This window comes from Serinus canaria, chromosome 1A (genome assembly GCF_022539315.1).
Source record: "Serinus canaria isolate serCan28SL12 chromosome 1A, serCan2020, whole genome shotgun sequence".
In the NCBI taxonomy this organism is placed as follows: Eukaryota; Metazoa; Chordata; class Aves; order Passeriformes; family Fringillidae; genus Serinus; species Serinus canaria.
In genome coordinates this window covers 51,428-70,246 of record NC_066314.1, presented here as the reverse complement: position 1 = coordinate 70,246, position 18,819 = coordinate 51,428, and the positions used below count along the sequence as shown (strand labels likewise).

Here is an 18,819-nt window from a genome sequence, read left to right as displayed (position 1 = left end):
GCATGCAATGGTCTGGGTTGGAAGGGATCTTAAAATCATTAGTTCCACACATCCCTGCCCATTCAGGTGCTATTTCCTTATTCTGTCAGCTGAAAAAGGCTGAACAAGAGGTGAGATAGGGAAAAAAAGTCAACACCTAGGCATTCACATTGTATAAAGAAACAGGTTCTGCAACGAGCACACAAGGCAGTGCACACAAAGGAGACCTGTAGTCCCACCATGTCCCACACAAGGTGAGCTGATACAGCAGCACTACACCCTCCACTTGCAGTTACATGGCAATGTTACACAAACTCCATCTGAAAAATAAACTTTATTATACATACAGGAGTTCATACCCCAGGAAACTATAGACAAACTGTTTGGTCACTGAATTTGACATAGTTGGAGGAAGTTCAGGCTGATAATCATGGACAGTCCACAAGAGGATATCTAGTGCCAGTGCTCTGGACCTGCCAGAGATCAAGCTGGTTTAGCTACCAGTGAAATCAATCCACCCTCAAATAGGCTTTCTGCACTGGCTACAGCAGCTTAGTTCACCACCAATATCAAAAGACCTACCTCTTTCCCATGGGAAAAATGTGACTGTTAATGCTCTACTAAGAGGCAGACAGGATTCTCCTGGCCAGTACTCTGAAGGAAATGACCACTCAGGATCTGACAGTGAATGCCACTGAAATTCCTTTGCATTCAACATTCTCCTTTTGGAAGAGGGCAGTCTCAAATTCAGGAGGTTTTTAGAAAACATATGGAAATATATCCATATTTCCATATATTGTAAAAGATTCAGTCCATTTGCATCATTTGATGCAAACATGCCCAAACACCAGCACCAGCTTTCTACACCAGAGGGTTCTAAGACCAGAAGGTTTTAGAACTCTGGCTCCTTCCTCAGCACAAGGGCGAAAGTTTATTTCTGGAGTTTCTGTGTTTGCTTTGGGCCCACACAGCACATTATGGACCCCTTCAACACAGCCTGTGCAGGTTCAGTCTCGTGATGAGTATTTAGTGGATGAGAAGGCAGGAGCAGGGCTGCTCTACTAGAGGTAAGGCAGCACCTTCCATCATAAGAGGTGCACATATGCTATAAATAGGAGGATTTTTAACTTAAGAGCTAAAAGGTTTCATGTTTCCTATTCGTTTTAAATAACTAAGTTACTGGCATTATTTTACAGGTTTGTCAGGGCAGACATATGACTGATTTTAAATGGAATGCTCACCGGGGCCAGATATACTAATTTTGGCCCCTCTTCAACAGGAGAGGCAACTGAGCAGGAATCATGATTTTAAAATTCACATTCCTTAAAGTGCCCACAACTTCCTTAGGATATGCATTTCAGACAATTCTGAGCCATGGAGCAAATCTAAGGGGTGGAAGAAAGGGAAGACAATTCTTTTATATTCAGCTACAATGTTCCCCCAACACCACTTATGGATTCAGCCTAAGAGGGGGAAGATTGTGCAGTTTTAGAAGTGCTGAAGTACTGCAGCAACTCGAGTATTTTTCTTATTCCTTCTGCAGCACAGTACTATCTAAAATGAGTGGTACTGCTTCCAGGTACAGGAACAGATGCTGTCCTTGAGGCTTGCAGCACAACCCTGGCTCAGAAAACGAACCACTCACATAGAAACACCAAGGGAAGGGCAGATCTCCTGGGAGCAGTTCCCCAGCAGCAGCACTGACAGCAGGTGCTGGGTGCAGCTGCTGCTTCAGGGCTGGTTTGGGAAAGGCTGCAGCTGGGACAAGTGCTGCCCTTCTGTGAGGACATGCAGGCCCTCAGCATGCACAGGGCTGAGGCTCGAGGAAAAGCTGTCACTCCTGTTCACAGGTGGCCTGTGAAGCACAGGAAGAGCAGGACATGGAGGGCAAGCAGATACGTGGCCACTAGCAAGGGCAAGTGGGCCCGGGAGTGGAAGAGAGAGCGTAACAGGCGTCGTAGTCCAGGAGTACTCCGGGTCTGGAAGAGTGAAGAGAGAGAAGTCACTACAAGGAATGGATGTGGCCCCAGCTGCCTTCATTCAGAACTCTCCAGACCATGGAGATAAATTTGTTTAATCTAATGAGCATAAAACTTCCCCAAATTGCTCCTAACACTAGGGCAATCCTCATGAAATGTTCCCCTTCCCCTGCTCTCTGCAGGCCGTTTATGAACCAGCCCCATCCAGTTTTGTTTCCAGCACGGTGACAGCAGAAAAACTACACAGTCCCTGACTGATTTATGTGTGTCTACAGAGGAACTGAAGTGCTGTAGGTTCACAGTTTCTTGAATCAGCTGGGGCTCACATAATTGACAGCTGTGAATGTTAAATTCTTACTCTGCTGGAATTATTATCCATGGAGTCGATCAGCAAGGACTGTTCATGACCTGGAGTCATATCAATGCTGGCACTTAAGGAAGATGACCACTCACTTGACTGCAACCTGCCACAACAAATAAAAAATTGAATTCAGTTTTTTATTATGATGTCCCAAATCAACACTGTAATCAAGCTCAGGAAAGAAGGTATTTCTCAAAAAAGGAATCAACCCCTGCAAGCAAGCCCTCGCTTCACTTGCCAAGAGCTGGTTCCATTTGAACAGGTCTCATGCCTCCTGAGCTCACATTAAGCCAAAGAACAGGGTGGCCCAGCTAGCAGAAGTCTTTCTTCCTTTCAAGTGAAATTTTATAGTGTGACTTGAAAGAAGCCAGGGCAGATAATACACCTAATAACCCTAACCTGCACACTTTAAATTCTATGAAATTATTTTGGAAGCCAGCTCTAGCTGCAATAGTGCTGGCTCTTCCTATTTTCTAGTGACAGAGGCAATAGTCACATCCAGGGGCTATGGTTTATTAGTGAGATCAGCTGCAGGAGGCTTTTGTAGACTTTAATGCCAGAAGGAGCAACAGTTGTCCAAACCTTGTAGCAATTACCAGGAAACTTCATCCAGAATTCTACCATACGAACCATTATTTTTTGGCTAAATCAGCAACTGTGTCAGAAGAAAGCCTTTGTTTTAATGTAAAAGACTCCACTAGTCCATAACTCCAGTTATTTGAACTACCAGGAAATGAACAGCACATGTGCCTACAATCAGGTCATGTGCTAAAACCCCCTCCATAGTCAATAAGAATCAAGCATTTTGAACCTGCTGCTCCTAATCCCAACATCTAGCCCAGATCAGCTGCCTTTGCTCTGCTGACTCTCAGGGCATCCATGCAGTGCCCTGAGATAGGCAGAGCCCTGTGCAGTGCAGACCACAGTGCTGGATTAGTGGGCACGGGGCAGGACAGGGGGCTGGGCTGAAACTAAGCCTGGGAAAGGTGGACGAAAGTCCTTTCTCCTAAGTGTTTAATTGTTTCTCAATAACCAAATTAATGAAAAGTTGATATTAATTAGCAATACATTAAAAATGAGTGACATTCTTCAAGTCAAAACTGTTTCAGCCATGACAGACAGGTGCTCACTGAGCAGACAAATCCCCTGGAAGCATGAGAACTCCTCTTCAGCCTGTACCCAATTCTCAGTCTCCAAATTGTATTTTCCAGTAGTTAATTTAACTAATCAAGAAAGCTGGCATCTAATTTCTAGACAGAACTTGTCTTAATGTTTAATAATTTGTCTCATCCTATCTGCCTACAACTGAAGGAACAGTAGCCCAGGGAGGTTGTGATGTCTTCCTCTTTGGAGATACTTAACAGTCATCTGGACATGGTCCTGAGCAACTGGCTCTAGGCTGAGCAGGGGGCTGGGCCACATGGTCTTTGGAGGCCCCTCAACCTCAACCCTTTGGACCCCCACCCTCAACCTTTCTGTGATTCTGTGACAGACATGGGAGATGTCTCTGCCACCAGCGCCATTTGACAGAAGGGTATGATGAAGTGCATATGAAAAACAGAGCCAGAAGCAGCACACTCTGTGGTGATAGTGTTCATTTGCTAAAGCTGCCTCACCTCCTGATCTGATCCTGTGCTGCAAAAAGCGCCTCCTCTGCAGCAAGACGACGGTCCCGTTCTTCCTCCAGCTGCTCCTCCAAATATTTCATATCCTGCTTTGTGCTGCTATGTAAGCATTCTGTTTCAGACAACCTGTCAGAAAGTAACAAAGCATATGCCAAAAAGGCCCAAGTCATGGACCATTGTGTTTCTATTGTATTCACTGATGCAGTGTGTGAACAGACTCAAATTACCTCCTAGCTCACAGAGGGGCTTAGTCATCTTTACTATACATAAACTATTTGGAAAACATGAGAGAAGATAAATCTCTTGAAGCTTCATTTTCACATCAGGAAGGAGTTCCTTGCCTCTGTCACCATGGCTCCACCTTCTGAAAATTATTTTGAAAGGGTTTGAGGAATTGTGTGCTAGATCTTAGTTTCAGAAGGTTACAAGCAATCCTGTGCTACATCTTAATTCCAGACACACTCTCAGGCTAAGACCAGGACCATTGATATACTTCAGCAGCTACTGAGGATGCAGCCTGCCAGATCCAAGATGCTGGTTTGGCAGGCATTGCTGCTGTATATCATCCTTGTATTTTTTTGAAACTCTAATCCAAAGAGATTACTAATGACAGCTAGTAAGTGCATGCAACAGTTTCTCCAAGTGTGGGACTGAGTTTTCCCAACACTCTGGTGCATAGTAAAAGCATCAGGCTCATCACTAGCCTCAAGGCCTCCATCAGGACCAACATCTCCACCCCTGTTTTCTTAGACCTTCTTTACCTCAGCTGCAGCTCCTGCAGTTCAGGTGTGTAAGTGCCTCTCTGTGACTCATTCTTTTCTTGGGGTGCTCCTGGAGCAGCGTCTGTTGCAAACAGCTCCTGAAAGAACACAGGAATGTACTGCAAACTGCGCTGAATGAAGAGGACACACAGCCACTAGAATGCTGAACAGTTCACAGAGCCACTTGAAATGAGCTTTTCCCCGCTGTGCAGCAAGCCCAGCCCCCTTACCATGCTCTTGTCTGCAGCCTGCAGCTCCTGGAGCTGCCTCTCGAGCACTAGGCAGCGGTTCAGGACCTCGCTGTAGTGCTGATGGCTCTCACAGGTGCTCCGACTGCTCCCTCGGAGCTGGAGGGAGAGGGCATTTTTCTCCTCAAAAACCTGAGATAGCTGAGAAGAGAACACAATCAGCGAGCAAAGAAATTGATTCTGTGAAAGCAAAATTGTTCTCTGTCTAGTTGAGGGTAAGAGTTCTCTTGAGAACATATAACTGCCACACTGCCCATCACTAATGTCAAATGACCAGTGACAATCTCCAAGAGGAGCTTGTGGCAAAGGTTTCTGCAACAGGAGTCTCAAAACATCAAAGAGATGTACAGAGTACTACATGTCCAGAAAAAGATTTCTAAAGTGCTGATATTGACCTAAAACGTTCAGAAATATCATCAGTAAATTATTATTTTATATTCTCACTTTCTCCTTGAACACAGTTCTCTTTCTGAAGATGAATAAATTCTGGGTCTTCCATTTCAGTGTGGGAACTGACTGACTGTGATTCTGCACTGAAATGCAGGAAGTGTTTCAAGCTGGCAGACAGAAGTGAAGATGACAAGCTTGCCTTCCCAAGGAGGGACTTCCTTCAGCAGCCCAGAAAGCAGGAGGCTAGAAAGTGCTCCTGACAATAGACATGGAACCTGCAAACAACTTTCTTCACAAGGTCTCACTCTCTGGTCCCTCTGGCCTTCATCTCCCCCATTCAACTTCTTTTCCTCACTGTCCCCTCCACCTGTCCTCTCTCCTCCCCTCTCCCCTTCTGTCACCTCTTTTTTTCCTCCCCTGCCTTCCTCCCTCCTCCTTTCTCCCTTTGGTCACCTGGGAGAAAGGGCACTAAATGGCAGTGGCAGAGAAGCTGCTGGTTCAGACCCTGTCACTGAGCCTGCTGGACGGGGTCTGCCTGAGGCCTGGATATCCTTCTGGTCCATACAGAAGAGCTGTCCCATTCATGGCTTCTCTCTGCAGTGCTCTGGCTCTCACAGCTGCTCACTGAGGGACAGCAGTGCGGGACATGGGCTCTGCTGCTGTGCCAGCCCTGTTCAGCAGCAGTGAACCCAACACTGCTTTTCTGAGAGATGTATTTCTCATTTTGTGTTACTTCATTGACTGCCTGCAAGGACAGATTCATTCCTGCTTCCTGAGCCCTATTCCAGCCAAACCCTCCCCACATTCCTTGTCCCTGACTGCAAGAAAGTATAAGATGTATCAGTACCTTGCTGTTTAACTGCTGAATTCTGAGCTCTTTCTGGTGCAGTTCTTTCAGACTGTCACTTAGCTGGGCCTGGAGGTGCTTCGTCTCTGCTTCTAGGCTTGAAAAGTCCCCTTTCAGGACTTCTGGAGAAATCTGCCAAGGAAAGAACAATGAAAAATATACTGCTGATGTGAAAACTCGCTCTTGTGTTTCTCCTCTCTTTTCAGTATTCCAAGGTCAAACCTAACATTATTCCTAGACCTGGAACTTGATCTGCTCAGACAAAGGAGCAAATGGGGAATAAACAGAAATATACTAAAAGCCATCTGAAAATAAAAACAGTCAGGAAAGATCACCAAACTTGCACATATGATGGGTCCTGCTCAAAAGTTCTCTTAAAGCTGTTTGCAACAGGAAGAAAAACAAAAAAAGGCACATGAATGAGAAAAGAAAAAACCCAAACTAATGTCCACACTGATCTAATCAACAAAGACCAGAAGGCCAGCACTGAAGAATCCTCCTGGAAAGCATCACATGAACATTGTTCAAGCTTTTTTTTGCATATATGCATGGGTGTATCAAAGGGATAAAGGACATTTGCTGCCCCCTCCACTGACACAAACCACTGGGACACTGCAGACATGTGGGAAAGTTCTGTCTTGGCTCCGATGCACTGCATTGTGCATGCAGCCTTCTCTAGACAAACAAAATACCAAACACATTCCACTCCACTTTTAGGACTGTATACAGGGGGAATAAGAGAGAAGGTGCAGTGTTTGAGCCACAGCCTCTCTGGGCTTGAACCAGGACTGTAGATCCCTGTTAGAATAAAAACAGCAAGAAAAATTCAATACAAAACTTAAAAATGAAGCTCTGACATTAAAATGAGAACTAAGACAGAAAATCTTAGATTCAAAGACAGTGCAAGAGGGCAATTCTAAACCAGCCAGAATACACACCTGAGAAGTTCCATGCTGCTCCAAAGGACCCAAGGTGCCTAGGAAGCCCTGTCTCTTTTACCCTCTTTCTTGAAACACTGGAAACCAGGAACTTAATGAAGAGCACTTAAAGGGTATGCCATAATTTCTGCAACTTTCAGTGATGCAAGTTAGACTGTTGGTATTATCTTTGGAGGCTTTACAACCACATCCAATGTTGCAGTCTGCAGGAGCTGGACACAGGCAACACATGCTCTTGTGGTTGAGTTTCAAGCTTCACATTTCCAGTAAAGAATCTGTATCTTTCCACCCACCTTGCTTTGGTGCTGTTCCTCTATGGCTTGAGACTTGCCGAAGGGCAGCCTCATTTCCTGTGTGATCCTTTGTAAATGGCTCAGCTCTTTGTCCTTCTCTGCAATGGCCATCAGGTACTGCTCCTTCATGCTGCTGCTCTGCTTTTCCCAGGTGGTCTTCTCCTGCCTGCCCAGCATAAACAAGGGAAGTTATAAGGAAGTTGCCAGTATGACTTAGGATGACCAGGTACCCAGCTAAGAATGAGCCAAGGGTGATTCAATCATCACCTCATGCTAGACACGAAGATTTATAACTAAGCCAAGCCAAAACAACACACTTAAGTACAGGAAACTTAAAAGCAGGTTTAAGGAAGTTTTCTGTATTTGGTTGAACCCTTTGGATTGTTTCATGCTGTCCTAGGGTGACCTTTTCACACTTTCTGTGTTTCTGAACATTGCTTTATCTCACTCTGCAGAGTTTTGTCAAGGAAGTCACTGGCAATGCCACCTGTCCCCATAATAATTTCTCTGCACGGTTGTATGTGCACCAGACCCACAGTACTGATCCCACCACACCAACCTGAGGCCATCACTTCATGTACAGTGTAAAAGCTGCACAGGAAATAAACCTCCTGTTCCTTTGTCAGGATAAACAAAATTTGTAAGATGCTTCAAACTTTACAAGATCTGCAGTGTTAATTTGAGGGTCAGAGTGGGGGTAGGGGGAATGGAGAGAACTACAAATTTTTATATCACTCTGGACAAAGATAAACCATAGACCTTTCCACAAAGAAAATCCCACCCTTTTCATTCCAGCCTCAGGCATTCTTAAATGGATCTCTGAAATATCTGAAAGCATTTCCCCCTGTTTTCAGAACAAAGCATATTTGTCTGACTAGTTTTAGTCCAGTTGGAGAAGACAATTTTACTAGAATTGAATTACAGAGTTAAAAAGAACAAACTAGAAGACATAGAGCAAGTGAAATAAAGGATTCGACAGCCATACAAAATTAGTATGCTCTAAACTATGATATCAGTGGCAAAATAAAGGTTGTTCAGCAGCAGCCTGGAACAGGGAGTACTGTGATCATAGACATAAGTTCCAATATAAGAAACAGCCCCAGTTTCCTCTCCAACAGATGATACTGACCACCACTGGATGAAGGAAATAAAAAAAAACCCATCCCTGATCTATTTCACACAGGCATTGACCTCCAAGCTGCTGGGCTGTAATTCTGAGGCAGAAGCTGGGCGAGGGAATCAGGTGTCCTCTCCTGGCCAGGGCAGAGTGCTCAGTGTCACCTGGCACAGGCGAGGTTCTCAGCATTCCCTCCACCTCTGCCCACAACCGCTCTTTGAGAGAAACAAACACATTTGCAACCTCACCAAGGCAGGAAGCAGACAGACAGCTCACCTGAGCTGCTGAAGCTCCTGCTGGTACACAACTCCTTCCTGCCTCAGCTGTTCTTGTAGACGAAGCTGTTTGTCTGCCTCTTGCTCCCACTGCTGCAGCTGTGCCTTTAAGCGAGAATTCTCAGCAGCTTCCACCCCAACAAGGATGTATTGCTGCTGCAGATTCTCCAGCTCTCTTACCTGGAATTGAAGAGAAACATCATTATGTGACAGCTGAGCAAGCATCAGGTTTATTGTTTAGAACTGTTTAAGAGCATTTCTTCCTGTGGTGTCTGGAGGGAGAAAAGGGTCACATTCAGATGACAGAGGAACTAAAAACAGAATCATCAAATACAGCAGTGTACTAAAAACTGCTCAGTAAAAAGCCCTCAAACAATTCTACTGGTAATGAGGGCAGTGAGTTTTGAGCACTCCCATGAAGACGTGAAATACATTAACAAAAAGACTCCAGACAACAATAGTAATTATCTTATTCAGAGGAAAACTAAGTGACACAGAAGGAGCTGGTTAAGCATAACTCCTGAAGCTGGTATTTACTGTAAACCAGGAAACTGATAAGTAAAATCCTTTTGGCTCTCCAATTCCAGTCAGGCTATAATTAGAAATAAGTTGTTGTTACATATGCATCACTGCAATTGTTTTTGAAGACAAGAAGACATGGCTGACTCTGGAGACAGGACAGTGCTCAATGAGTGGCAGCGGGACATGACTGTCAAAGTCTGTCTTCTGACCAGCAAGGAGAACTCTGGAACTTGCTGGGCTGCACTGTGCCAGAGACTATACAAACACAGACACATCCAGTGTGCAGGCACAAATGTCAAAAGGAATCTGCAATGTCTTGTACCTGCTTTGAAAGTCAGCTGCCAAGAGGAGGAGGAAACTCAAGCCTTTGTTCTAGTCTCCTAGAAATCTAAGGCAAATCAAATGAGCTGACACAGTTGTGAACTATGCAGGTTAACAGGGACCTTATTTCCATGATTGCATATTTTAAACCAAGCCAACAGAGAAACCACCCTTGGAAGTTAACAATGGAATCACAGCCTCCATGCCAGAGAAAATAATACAGATGGCCCATACCAGATTCATGGGGTCTGATGGAGCATGCCCACAAATGCTAAGGTCATTGGGAGGCAACTCCATTACCTTTGAAAGGTCATGGTGACCCAAGAGGTTCCTGAAGACTGGAAGAAAGCAAATGTCATCCCTACCGACAAGAAGGGCAAGAAAGGAGAATTGTGAACCTGCAGTCTAGTCAGCCTCATCTCCATCCCCGGGAAAGCGAGGGAGAAACTAATTCTGGAAACCGTTTCCAGATACATGAAAAAACTAGGTTGGCCAGAGAAGCTGTGGAATATTTACTGATGGAGATATTCAAAATCCAACAGGACATAGTACAAGCAACCTATTCCAGCAAGCCTTGTTTGTGCAGGGGGGTTGGACTAGAGGATCTCTAGAAGACCCTTTGAATCTCAACTATTCTGTGATTCCATGAAGATGCAGCCTGATCTATCCATCACATTGCAATTATCAGACCTAAGCATGCTGAATTTAAGACTTGAAGATTCAAACTTCCTCTGGTGCTAAAGTAAGAGCAGGAAGAGAGAACATGGACTTACTACTCTGTCTCTGTCACTCTGCAAGGAGGCCAGTGCCTTCTTCAGACTCTGCACTTCCAAAGCAGTGGTGGAGATGCTCCCTTCTGCTTGTTGTTTCACTTCTTCAATCTTACGTGTTTTGTTCAATTCATTCAGCAGATGGTCTCGGTCATTCTGTAAGCTTGCCATAGCCTTGGAGAAAGATTTGACTTGGTTGGAAGAGCCTTCCAATTCCAAAGACAAGTGGAGAAGCGCATCATCTTTAGCTCTGAGCTGCTGATTAAGTTCCTCAATGTGGGCCAAGAGACCTCTTTCATCAATAGCCTTCTGCAGTTCTGTCAGCTCAGACCTGACCGTATCTCGGTCCCTGACAGTGGAATGTTGCTCCTCTTGTAGCTGAGCCATCTGTTTCTGAAGATTCTGCACTAGACTCTTCTGTTCTTCTAAGTCTGCAGAATATTTCTGTTTCAAAATATGAAGCTCTTCATTGGCCTGGTCTCGGCTATCCTGAAGAGAGCTCATGGACCTCCCAAAAGACTGAATTTGAGCTCTGAGATCTTTGTTTTCATCTGTGACTTCAAGCAATTTCTGTTCCATTTCCATCAAGTCCCGTGCCAACTCTGCCACTCTCTCTTCAGCTGTCTCGGTTTCGTTCCTCATTATCCCTGCATCATGATGCAGGTGCTTCAATTCCTTCCGAAGCCTGTCCTCAGCCTCTCCCACTCTCTTGGCTGCATCCCTCTGAACACATTCTAGCTCCCCCTCAAGTTCTGTTATTCTCTTCTGGGAGAGGGAAAGCTCGTGACTCAGTTGTTGTACCTCTTTCTCTCGAGCCTTCAGTTCTGCTTGACACTCCACGATGGCACTCCCCTCACGTAATGCTGCCATCTCTCTCTGCACCTGTGACAGAGAGGACATAAGAGTTTCAATCTCTTGAGACATTCTGACTTTATCCTCTCTTAAGGCTTCCATGCACTTCCTGAGATCATCCTGAGTGTGCTCAGACTCTTTCAGCTGTGTTTCTATGGTTGCCTTCTCATTTTCCAGAGTTTGGATCCGCTGAAGCTGTATTTTGAGAAGTTGCTTCTGTTGGGAGTCCTTTATTGAAATCACTTGGTTAAGGTCTTCTCTGTACCGCACCAACTCTGCGTTCAGCTTGGCATTCTCAGAGTTGAGGTCATCCATCTGGCTATGGAAACCTCTCATTTCTTCCTTCAGCTTGTTGTTTTCAGCAGCAGCCTCTTGAATTAGCTGGTCTTTTTCCAAGATTATAACCAGATGGCGTTCCTCAAGCTGCTTGTAGTCCCTCAGAATGCGGTCTCGGTCGTCCTGCAGAGATGACATGGACTTGGTGAAGGAGTCCAGCTGTGCCTTTTGCTGCTTACTTTCTTCTCTGCTTATCTTCATCTTTTCAGTGACATGATTGAGTTTGTCAAGAAATTTGTTCTTCTCATTTTCCAAGGCTTTTTTATTATCTTCCTCCTTACTTAGCTTACTCTCCAACTCTTTCACCTCTTCAGAATGTTGCTGCTGTAATTCAGCTAGAGCAGCCATCACTGCTTCTTCTTTGGCAGACAGCAAACTCATGATCTTTTGATCTTTGGCACTAGTTTCTTCATGCAGCTTATTTGTTAGGTCCTTGGAAGCCTGCAGGTCAGCTTCAAGCTGCTCACAGTTGAGTTTAAAATTCTGGATACTCATCTCTTGTTGCTTGACCACAGTCCCCAGCTCTTCCCTGGCCAGCTCACATTTGGTGAAGGAATTCTGTAAGTCAGCAAGCTGGTCTCTCAGGCTGCTGATTTCTGACTCCAGTTCCTGCTGTTCATTCTGAGACTTGTTGTACAGTTCCTGAGACTCTTCAAGCCGACTCAAAAGCTCATTTTTTTCCTCCTGCAACATTTCACATGTCTTTTGATGATGCTCAATCTCCTTCCTGCAATCAACCTCCCAGTCTTTCTTGTTGCATTCCAGCCTGAAAAGAAAAAAATTAGGCTGGTCAAAAATCCACAAAGTATCTCAGTATCTAAACCCACACTAACTCTGTTCTTATACTAATTTAGAAAAGCCACAGAATTTGTTTTACTTAAAGAAAGCAAGCTGGAAATATCTCTCAATTTAAAATTCAAGATACCTTTTAAAGTTCTGACTGTACTGCTGCCTTAAAGAGGTGGTGGCAGGGGAATATATTCTTTTAAAGAATGTCAATACTGAAAAAAGTGTTCACTTAAACACTGAATGTTATCACCTCCCTGTCATTACATTACTTCTCTCGTCCATTGTAGCTAACAATAAAAACAACTCCATGCCACCCCACAGTGAAATTGCTGTTCTGATACCTTTGATGTCCATTTAATGCTTCATCATGCAAAGATACAGCATATATATATATACACACACACAACACAATTTTACTCCTGTAATAATGGTTCAGCTTTGAATTTTGGAAATACATAGCTGTATACACATTTTGATAGGTTTCCATAGCTCCATCTTCCCCTCAAAATTTATTTTGGGACTAAACTGGAATTATGTAGCCCAATGCTTTCTTGACTTCCCAGTGCAAAAACTACATACAAAAAAAAACCTCTTTAATTAATCTGAAATTTGAAATACTCTGGAGAGTAATCAGATGCTGAGTGCTTGTCACAGAGAACAGATTTAACACAGGTATCCTAAGGACGTGAAGAAGGACTGTTCTAGAGCGATCATCTCATGTCCTTGTGCAGATAACAAACGCAAAGTAAGCTTTTCCTGATAAACCTCCCCTGACACAGCTTATTTACCTGGATATATGAGTCTGGAGCTCTTCCACACGCATGGTCATACATTTCACTTGGTCCTGTAGCACAATACAAGCTTCCTCTTTCCAACGTATTTCTTCTTCCTTCTTTTGAATAGTTTCAGTGAATTTCTTCTCCCATGTTTTTGATTCATCTATCACTCTATCCCTATCATCCTGAAGGGAAGACATGCTCCTGGTGAAGGCTGCAAGCTGGGCTAGTGTTTTGTTTAGATTGCCTTCCACTTGCTTGGCTTCTTGATCCTTTGTCTTCAAGGAGTCCTGCAGATCACCAACTATTGTTTCCATTTGGTCCTTCTCCCTCTGCAATGTTGCCAGCTTTGCTTCCATGTTTTTGATCTCCTTTGAGTGCTTGTCTTTTTCCTGTTCCAGTCTTCTCTCAAAATCCTCATCCTTTTTATTCATTTGAATTTTATTTTGCTCTTTGTTTACTTGCAACTCTTCTTTCACTTTGATACTCTCAGCTAAAACCCTTGCTGCCTCGCTCTGAGTGTCATCCAACACTACTCTGCACTGAGCAAGCTCTGCCTGGGCTTTCTTGGTGTCTTCAACTGCTTTAGCTGAAGTTTCTTTGGCTGCTTCTAGCTCTTTCCGAGTCTCACTCTGTAGAAATTCCAGAGCTTTAATAGTTCTTTCTAAACTACTGTTCTTTTCCTGGCTTTTGATACAGTCCTTCTGCAGCTGCCTAATCTCCTGCTGTTTCTGTTTCAGCAGTTCTTGAAGCTCTTTTATATGTGTGCTGCTTTCTCCTCTCCAATTGTATTTTAGCTTTTCCACAAATTCCTTTTGCTTTTCTGAACTTGCTTTGCTTTCCTCCTTTGCCATCTGACTTTTCTCCTCCTCCAGTTCGTGCATCATTCTCTGCAAAGTCTGAAGCTCATGTTTCAGTTGATCATTTTTGATTTGGAAGTCTGTTGCATCTTGCTGATAGTTTCCAATACTTCCATTAAGTTCTGCCAGCTGATTCATGAGCCTTTCTTCCAAGTCATCCTTTTCCGCCTCTAGAGCATTCTTCAGTGCTGTCATTCTGATGAGGTCGTCTCTGGCTTCTTGGACCATTTGCTCCATCTTTGCTACTGTAGCCTGCAAATCATTCACTTCATGCACTTTCTCTCCCATTTGGTGCTCTAAAGCCCTTTTCTCAGCTGCTAAAGTCTCAACACACCTGCGGATGTCACCCAGCTGTTGCTCTGAAGACCTTCTATTATCTTCCATCTCTGTGATTCGCTTGGTGAGCTCAGCTATTTGCTGTCTGTAGAGACCAGGATCCTCACAAGGTCTATCACTTTCAAATGCCTCTTGTTCCAGCTCTGCAGCACGAGGCTCTGGTCGAAAAGGTACGTCCACTTGATTTTCAGACTCTTCCGTCGGTGATGGTGCAGCAACTGCCTTATTAGTTTCTTCCCCCGCTGTCTGCTGGGCAACATACCTGTCTACAAGTTCTCTGCTTTCCTTCAGCTTAGATTCTGTTACCTGCAAAAGGCACTTCAAGTCCACAATCTCTTGATTAAGAGACTCCTTTTCAGCCATTATTGTCTCAAGCTGAGTAGAAAGAGACTGGCACTCCCTCCTAGAGCACTCCAGGTCTTCTTTCAGGCTAGTGTTTGTAAAGCTCTCTCCAGTCCTGTTCAGCTCTCCATCTGTAAAATGCATCTCTGCTCTAAGCTTCTCATTCTCCTCCTCTAGTTCCAGGATCTTTTGTTGCTTTGATTTTGCAAATTTCCTCATTTTCTCCTTCATTTCATCAATTTCCTGTCCAGCTTCTTGTAGCTGTTTATCTGTTTCCTGTTTTTTTGCTTCAGCCCCTTTTAGCTGAATGAAAATTTCCTGCTTTTCCTGCCTAACAGTTTCCAACACACGCTGAATTCGCTCAGCCTCATTACTCACATTCTCATATGACTGCAGCAGAGTTTCATATTCTTCCTGAAGCTCCTTGTATTTCTTCTGCCACTCAGAACTCTCAGTGGCTTGAAAGCTCTTCAATGATTCCACCTCCTTCTCCAGCTTCTCCTTCTCTAGAACAACTCTATCCAGAGTAAGTGTAAGGTTTTTACAGCATCCATCAACATTCTGATTTTCTCTAAGTAGTTTATCAATTTCTGCAGTAAGTTTTTCTCGCTCTGCAGTGAGGCACACTAACTTTTCTGTTAAGGTATCTGTTTCTTTAACATGGCCACATATTTGGCTTTCCATATTTGTCAGCTTGACAGAAAGACTGTCAATAGTAATTTTAGCATTAGCCAGCTCTTCTTTTAGAGATTTGCTCTCCTTTAGTGCCTCTTTTCTAGAGATAAGTGCTGCTTGCAACTTTCTCTGCATTTGATTCTTCTGCTTAGCTGCTTCTGCATTGTCCTCTCGCTTCTCCTGAATTTCAAGCATCTCCGTTTGTAGTTGCTTGCTTTGCTCCTCGTGCACCTGAGCCTGAGCCTCCAACTGACTACACAGTCTTTGGACTGATTCCTCTTTTTCCAGCAATTGTGCCTGCACATTATTGAGAGTGTCACTTTTCTCCTTTAACTGCTGCCTAAGAAATTCCATTTCTTCATCCTTTTGAAGCACAAGAATTTTCAAGTCTTCCAGACTGGCCACTCCAGAAATTTTTCCTTGATTCTCCTCCAGTTCTGTCTGAAGACTTGCTCCCTTAGCTTCAGCTTGGTCAGAGGTTCTCTTCAGCCCTTCTATCTCTACAAACAACTGTGCTATGTGCTGTTGCAAATCAAAAATTAATTCTGATTTGTGAGCAAGCTCCCTTTGCATATGGCTGACACTACATTCCAATTCCTCTTTCTCTGTCTGCAATTTGTCAAGGTGTTTTTTCCACTCTTCCTCAGAAATATCTGCAACTTGTACAAGTTTGTTATTTGTTGTATCTTCTGCGTCCATGTTTGAAGAATCCAACCTACCTTGACTCCTAAAAACACTCTCTGATGATCCTTTCTGCTCTTGGAGCTGTCTGAGCTGAGCCTGGATGCTGTCTTTCTCTTTTCTTTGCTGATCAAATTGTTCTTGCAGGATGTTGTAATCATCTTTTTGCTGTTTCAGTTGTTCTCTGTGATGCCTGTCCTTTTCTTGAGCCTTTTTTATAGTGTCTTTGCGAGATATGAGAGCTTCTTGAAGTTTTTTTTGAAGTTGTTCTTTTTCTTGTTCAAGAACTGAAATCCTTTCTTTAAGAGCAGACTTTTGTTTTTCTTCCAGATTTGTACCTGCTGAACTATGTTTCTCATTTTCTTTATCATCTTCTGGGCTTTCATTGGTTTCAGTTACTTGGTCAGGAATTGTCTGATGCTCCATGATTTCTTCTTTAACTGAAGCAGTGTTTGCCTTATCTTGCAAGCTTTGCCTCATTTCCTCAATCACTGCCTGCAGTTGTAATTCAGTAGTTTCTTTTTCCTTCCGGATGCTCTGCAACTCAGATTCCTTTTCAGAAAGCAGCTGAATTAGGTAGTCCTCACGGGGCTGGTTTTCAAGACCCAGTTCTTTGCTGATCATGCTTCTCATATCTTCCTCCCCTAAAGCTGCCTGAGCTACTGATGTTTCTGATTTTTGTTCTCTACTCAGTTGTTCTAATTCATTCTCCAATCTGGTTACCTTCTTCAGAAGCTCCTTCCTGTTCACAAATACTGCTTGCAGCTTCCGCTTTACTTGCACATTTTCTTTTCTCAGAAGTTCAACTTGACTCACTAATTCCTCATTTTCTTTACTCACTGCTTCTGTCTCATTCTGCTGCTTGGATACCCCACACTTCAGACATGTATCTTTTGCTCCTATGTTCTGTTCTTTTTCATCCTGGGATTTTAATAACAGACTTGTCTGCTCCTTAAGACTCTTCAGCTCATTTCCTAGAGAAAATTTCTCTTCATTCAGCAGGACCATTTTCTCAGACATGCTGACACTGATCTCTGCCATCTGTCGGTCCTTTTCCTGCAAGGCTTGTTGCAGGCTCTCTATAGACCTGGTGTGCTCAGCAACAAGCTGTTCCAGGCTTGCTGCCTCGTCTCCCTTTAAGGTTAACTTGTGGGAAAGCTCCTCCATCTCTGCTGTATTCTTCCTCAAAAGTTGTCCTAGATCAAGTACTTCACATTCCTTTGTCTCAACCTGGCTTCTCAGATCCTTTAGTTGCATGTCCTGGTCAGAAAGCTGAAGTTGTGCTTCATCCAAGTCCTTTTGCAAAGCTTCAATTTTTATATCCTTGGATTTAAATTCATTTTTAAGGCTCTGGATTTGCTCTCTTAGAAGACTGCTTTGACTGTCTGACAGTCTCTGCTTTTCTGAAAGAGCTAGCTCTTCCTCCAGTTGCTTCACTTGCTCTTTCAGTTCTGTTATGGTAGAAAGTTCTTTGGCCTGACACATGAGCTGATCTTGTTCATCAGTCAAAACACAAAATGTACTGTCAGGATCCTCTCCCTTTTTCCTGTATTCCTCAGCCGACTGGTTTAGCCTATTTATTTCTGCACATTTTTCTCCTAGTTCTTTCCTAAAGGATTCTTCGGATTTCTGCAGAATTATTTGCAGTTCAGTAATTTGGCTTTGTAACTTGATCAGCTGTTGAGATTGAGAGGTGCCAGGGCTCCCCTGAGGCTCTTCTTGGAAGCTGATTCCATTTTCCTGAAGAAAGCCAATTTTCTGCATTTCTGTTTCTTTCTGTAGTAAGACACTCTGTGTATCTGAAGCCTTCCGCTCCTCCCTCTCCAGACACTGTATCTGTGAATTCTCTTCCATCTGGTTAGCTTCTGTTTGGCTGCCTGTAGAAGTTTGGCCACTGGGACCCTTGAGCTGGCTTTTCAGAAAAGTTATTTCTTCTTGGGCTTCTTTCAGTTCCAGCAGCAAAACTGACAGCTCTTTCTGTTTCTCTGCAGCAATATAGTCTAGAATTCCAGGTGGACAACTTTCCTCAGTAAACTGCTTGCTTCGATTGGTAAAGCCATCTGTTCTTGCCTAAAAGAAAATAGTAGGCATCATTTTTCCTTTGAATCTCGTGAAAGGGCCACTTCTGGAAGTATCTATTTTCCACTCTTTGTAACAGTCTCAGGCTGGCTTCTGCAATAAATAGAAGCCTTGCTTATAACAGGGGGACTCTGTCTTGGCTGTGGGGGTTGGACTAGGTGACCTCCAGAGGTCCCTTCCAACCCCAACTATTCTGTGATTCTGTGACTTTCCAGGTCACTTCTGCTAATTTCAGTTTCTGAAGTTGCAGTATGAAAGATCTGGCTTCAGGACCAGACCAAAATGACAACTTCCTCTTCCCTTTCCCCCCGCTTCTCTCTTGATTGCAAGATAGTATAACTCTGAACTGTTTAAGTTCTCCTGTGATTCTAACAAGCCCTCTAGTGTACTTAACCAGTCACATTTTCATGGCATCCTGTTCATAGCCTCTGAATAAGGAGGTTCTTGTCCCCTATTCAATCTGTCCATTTAACATGGCAAAGAAGCAGGATAGAAACCCATATTCCAATCTGTGTGCATGCCCAAAGTGAAAGCACTAGACAAAGCACCCGGAACAAAGTGCTTGGCTTTTTCCAAATTACTGTGTTAAAGTTTCTTCCCATCCCCCCAAACAGATTACAAAAGAAAAGCACTCACAAATCCTCCCCAGACAGCTTGGATCAACAGC

At 43.8% G+C, this 18,819-nt stretch overlaps 1 protein-coding gene across 4 annotated transcripts in view; it reads right to left on the bottom strand.

Moving 5' to 3' along the window:
* Positions 1-294: 294 nt before the first annotated feature.
* Positions 295-18,819, bottom strand: part of GOLGB1 (golgin B1) — a 42,710-nt gene continuing 24,185 nt past the window's right edge. For all 4 annotated transcript variants that reach the window (XM_009097433.4, XM_018922355.3, XM_018922357.3 and 1 more), the window contains 10 exons: positions 13,192-18,143; positions 10,430-12,380; positions 8,815-8,993; positions 7,422-7,587; positions 6,191-6,322; positions 4,936-5,094; positions 4,706-4,803; positions 3,936-4,070; positions 2,317-2,422; positions 295-1,958 (listed from right to left, as the gene is read on the bottom strand). In XM_009097433.4, the coding sequence (XP_009095681.2) occupies positions 1,824-1,958; positions 2,317-2,422; positions 3,936-4,070; positions 4,706-4,803; positions 4,936-5,094; positions 6,191-6,322; positions 7,422-7,587; positions 8,815-8,993; positions 10,430-12,380; positions 13,192-18,143 (8,013 nt within the window). In that variant the 3' untranslated portion in view covers positions 295-1,823. The remainder of the gene's footprint in view (positions 1,959-2,316; positions 2,423-3,935; positions 4,071-4,705; positions 4,804-4,935; positions 5,095-6,190; positions 6,323-7,421; positions 7,588-8,814; positions 8,994-10,429; positions 12,381-13,191; positions 18,144-18,819) is intronic.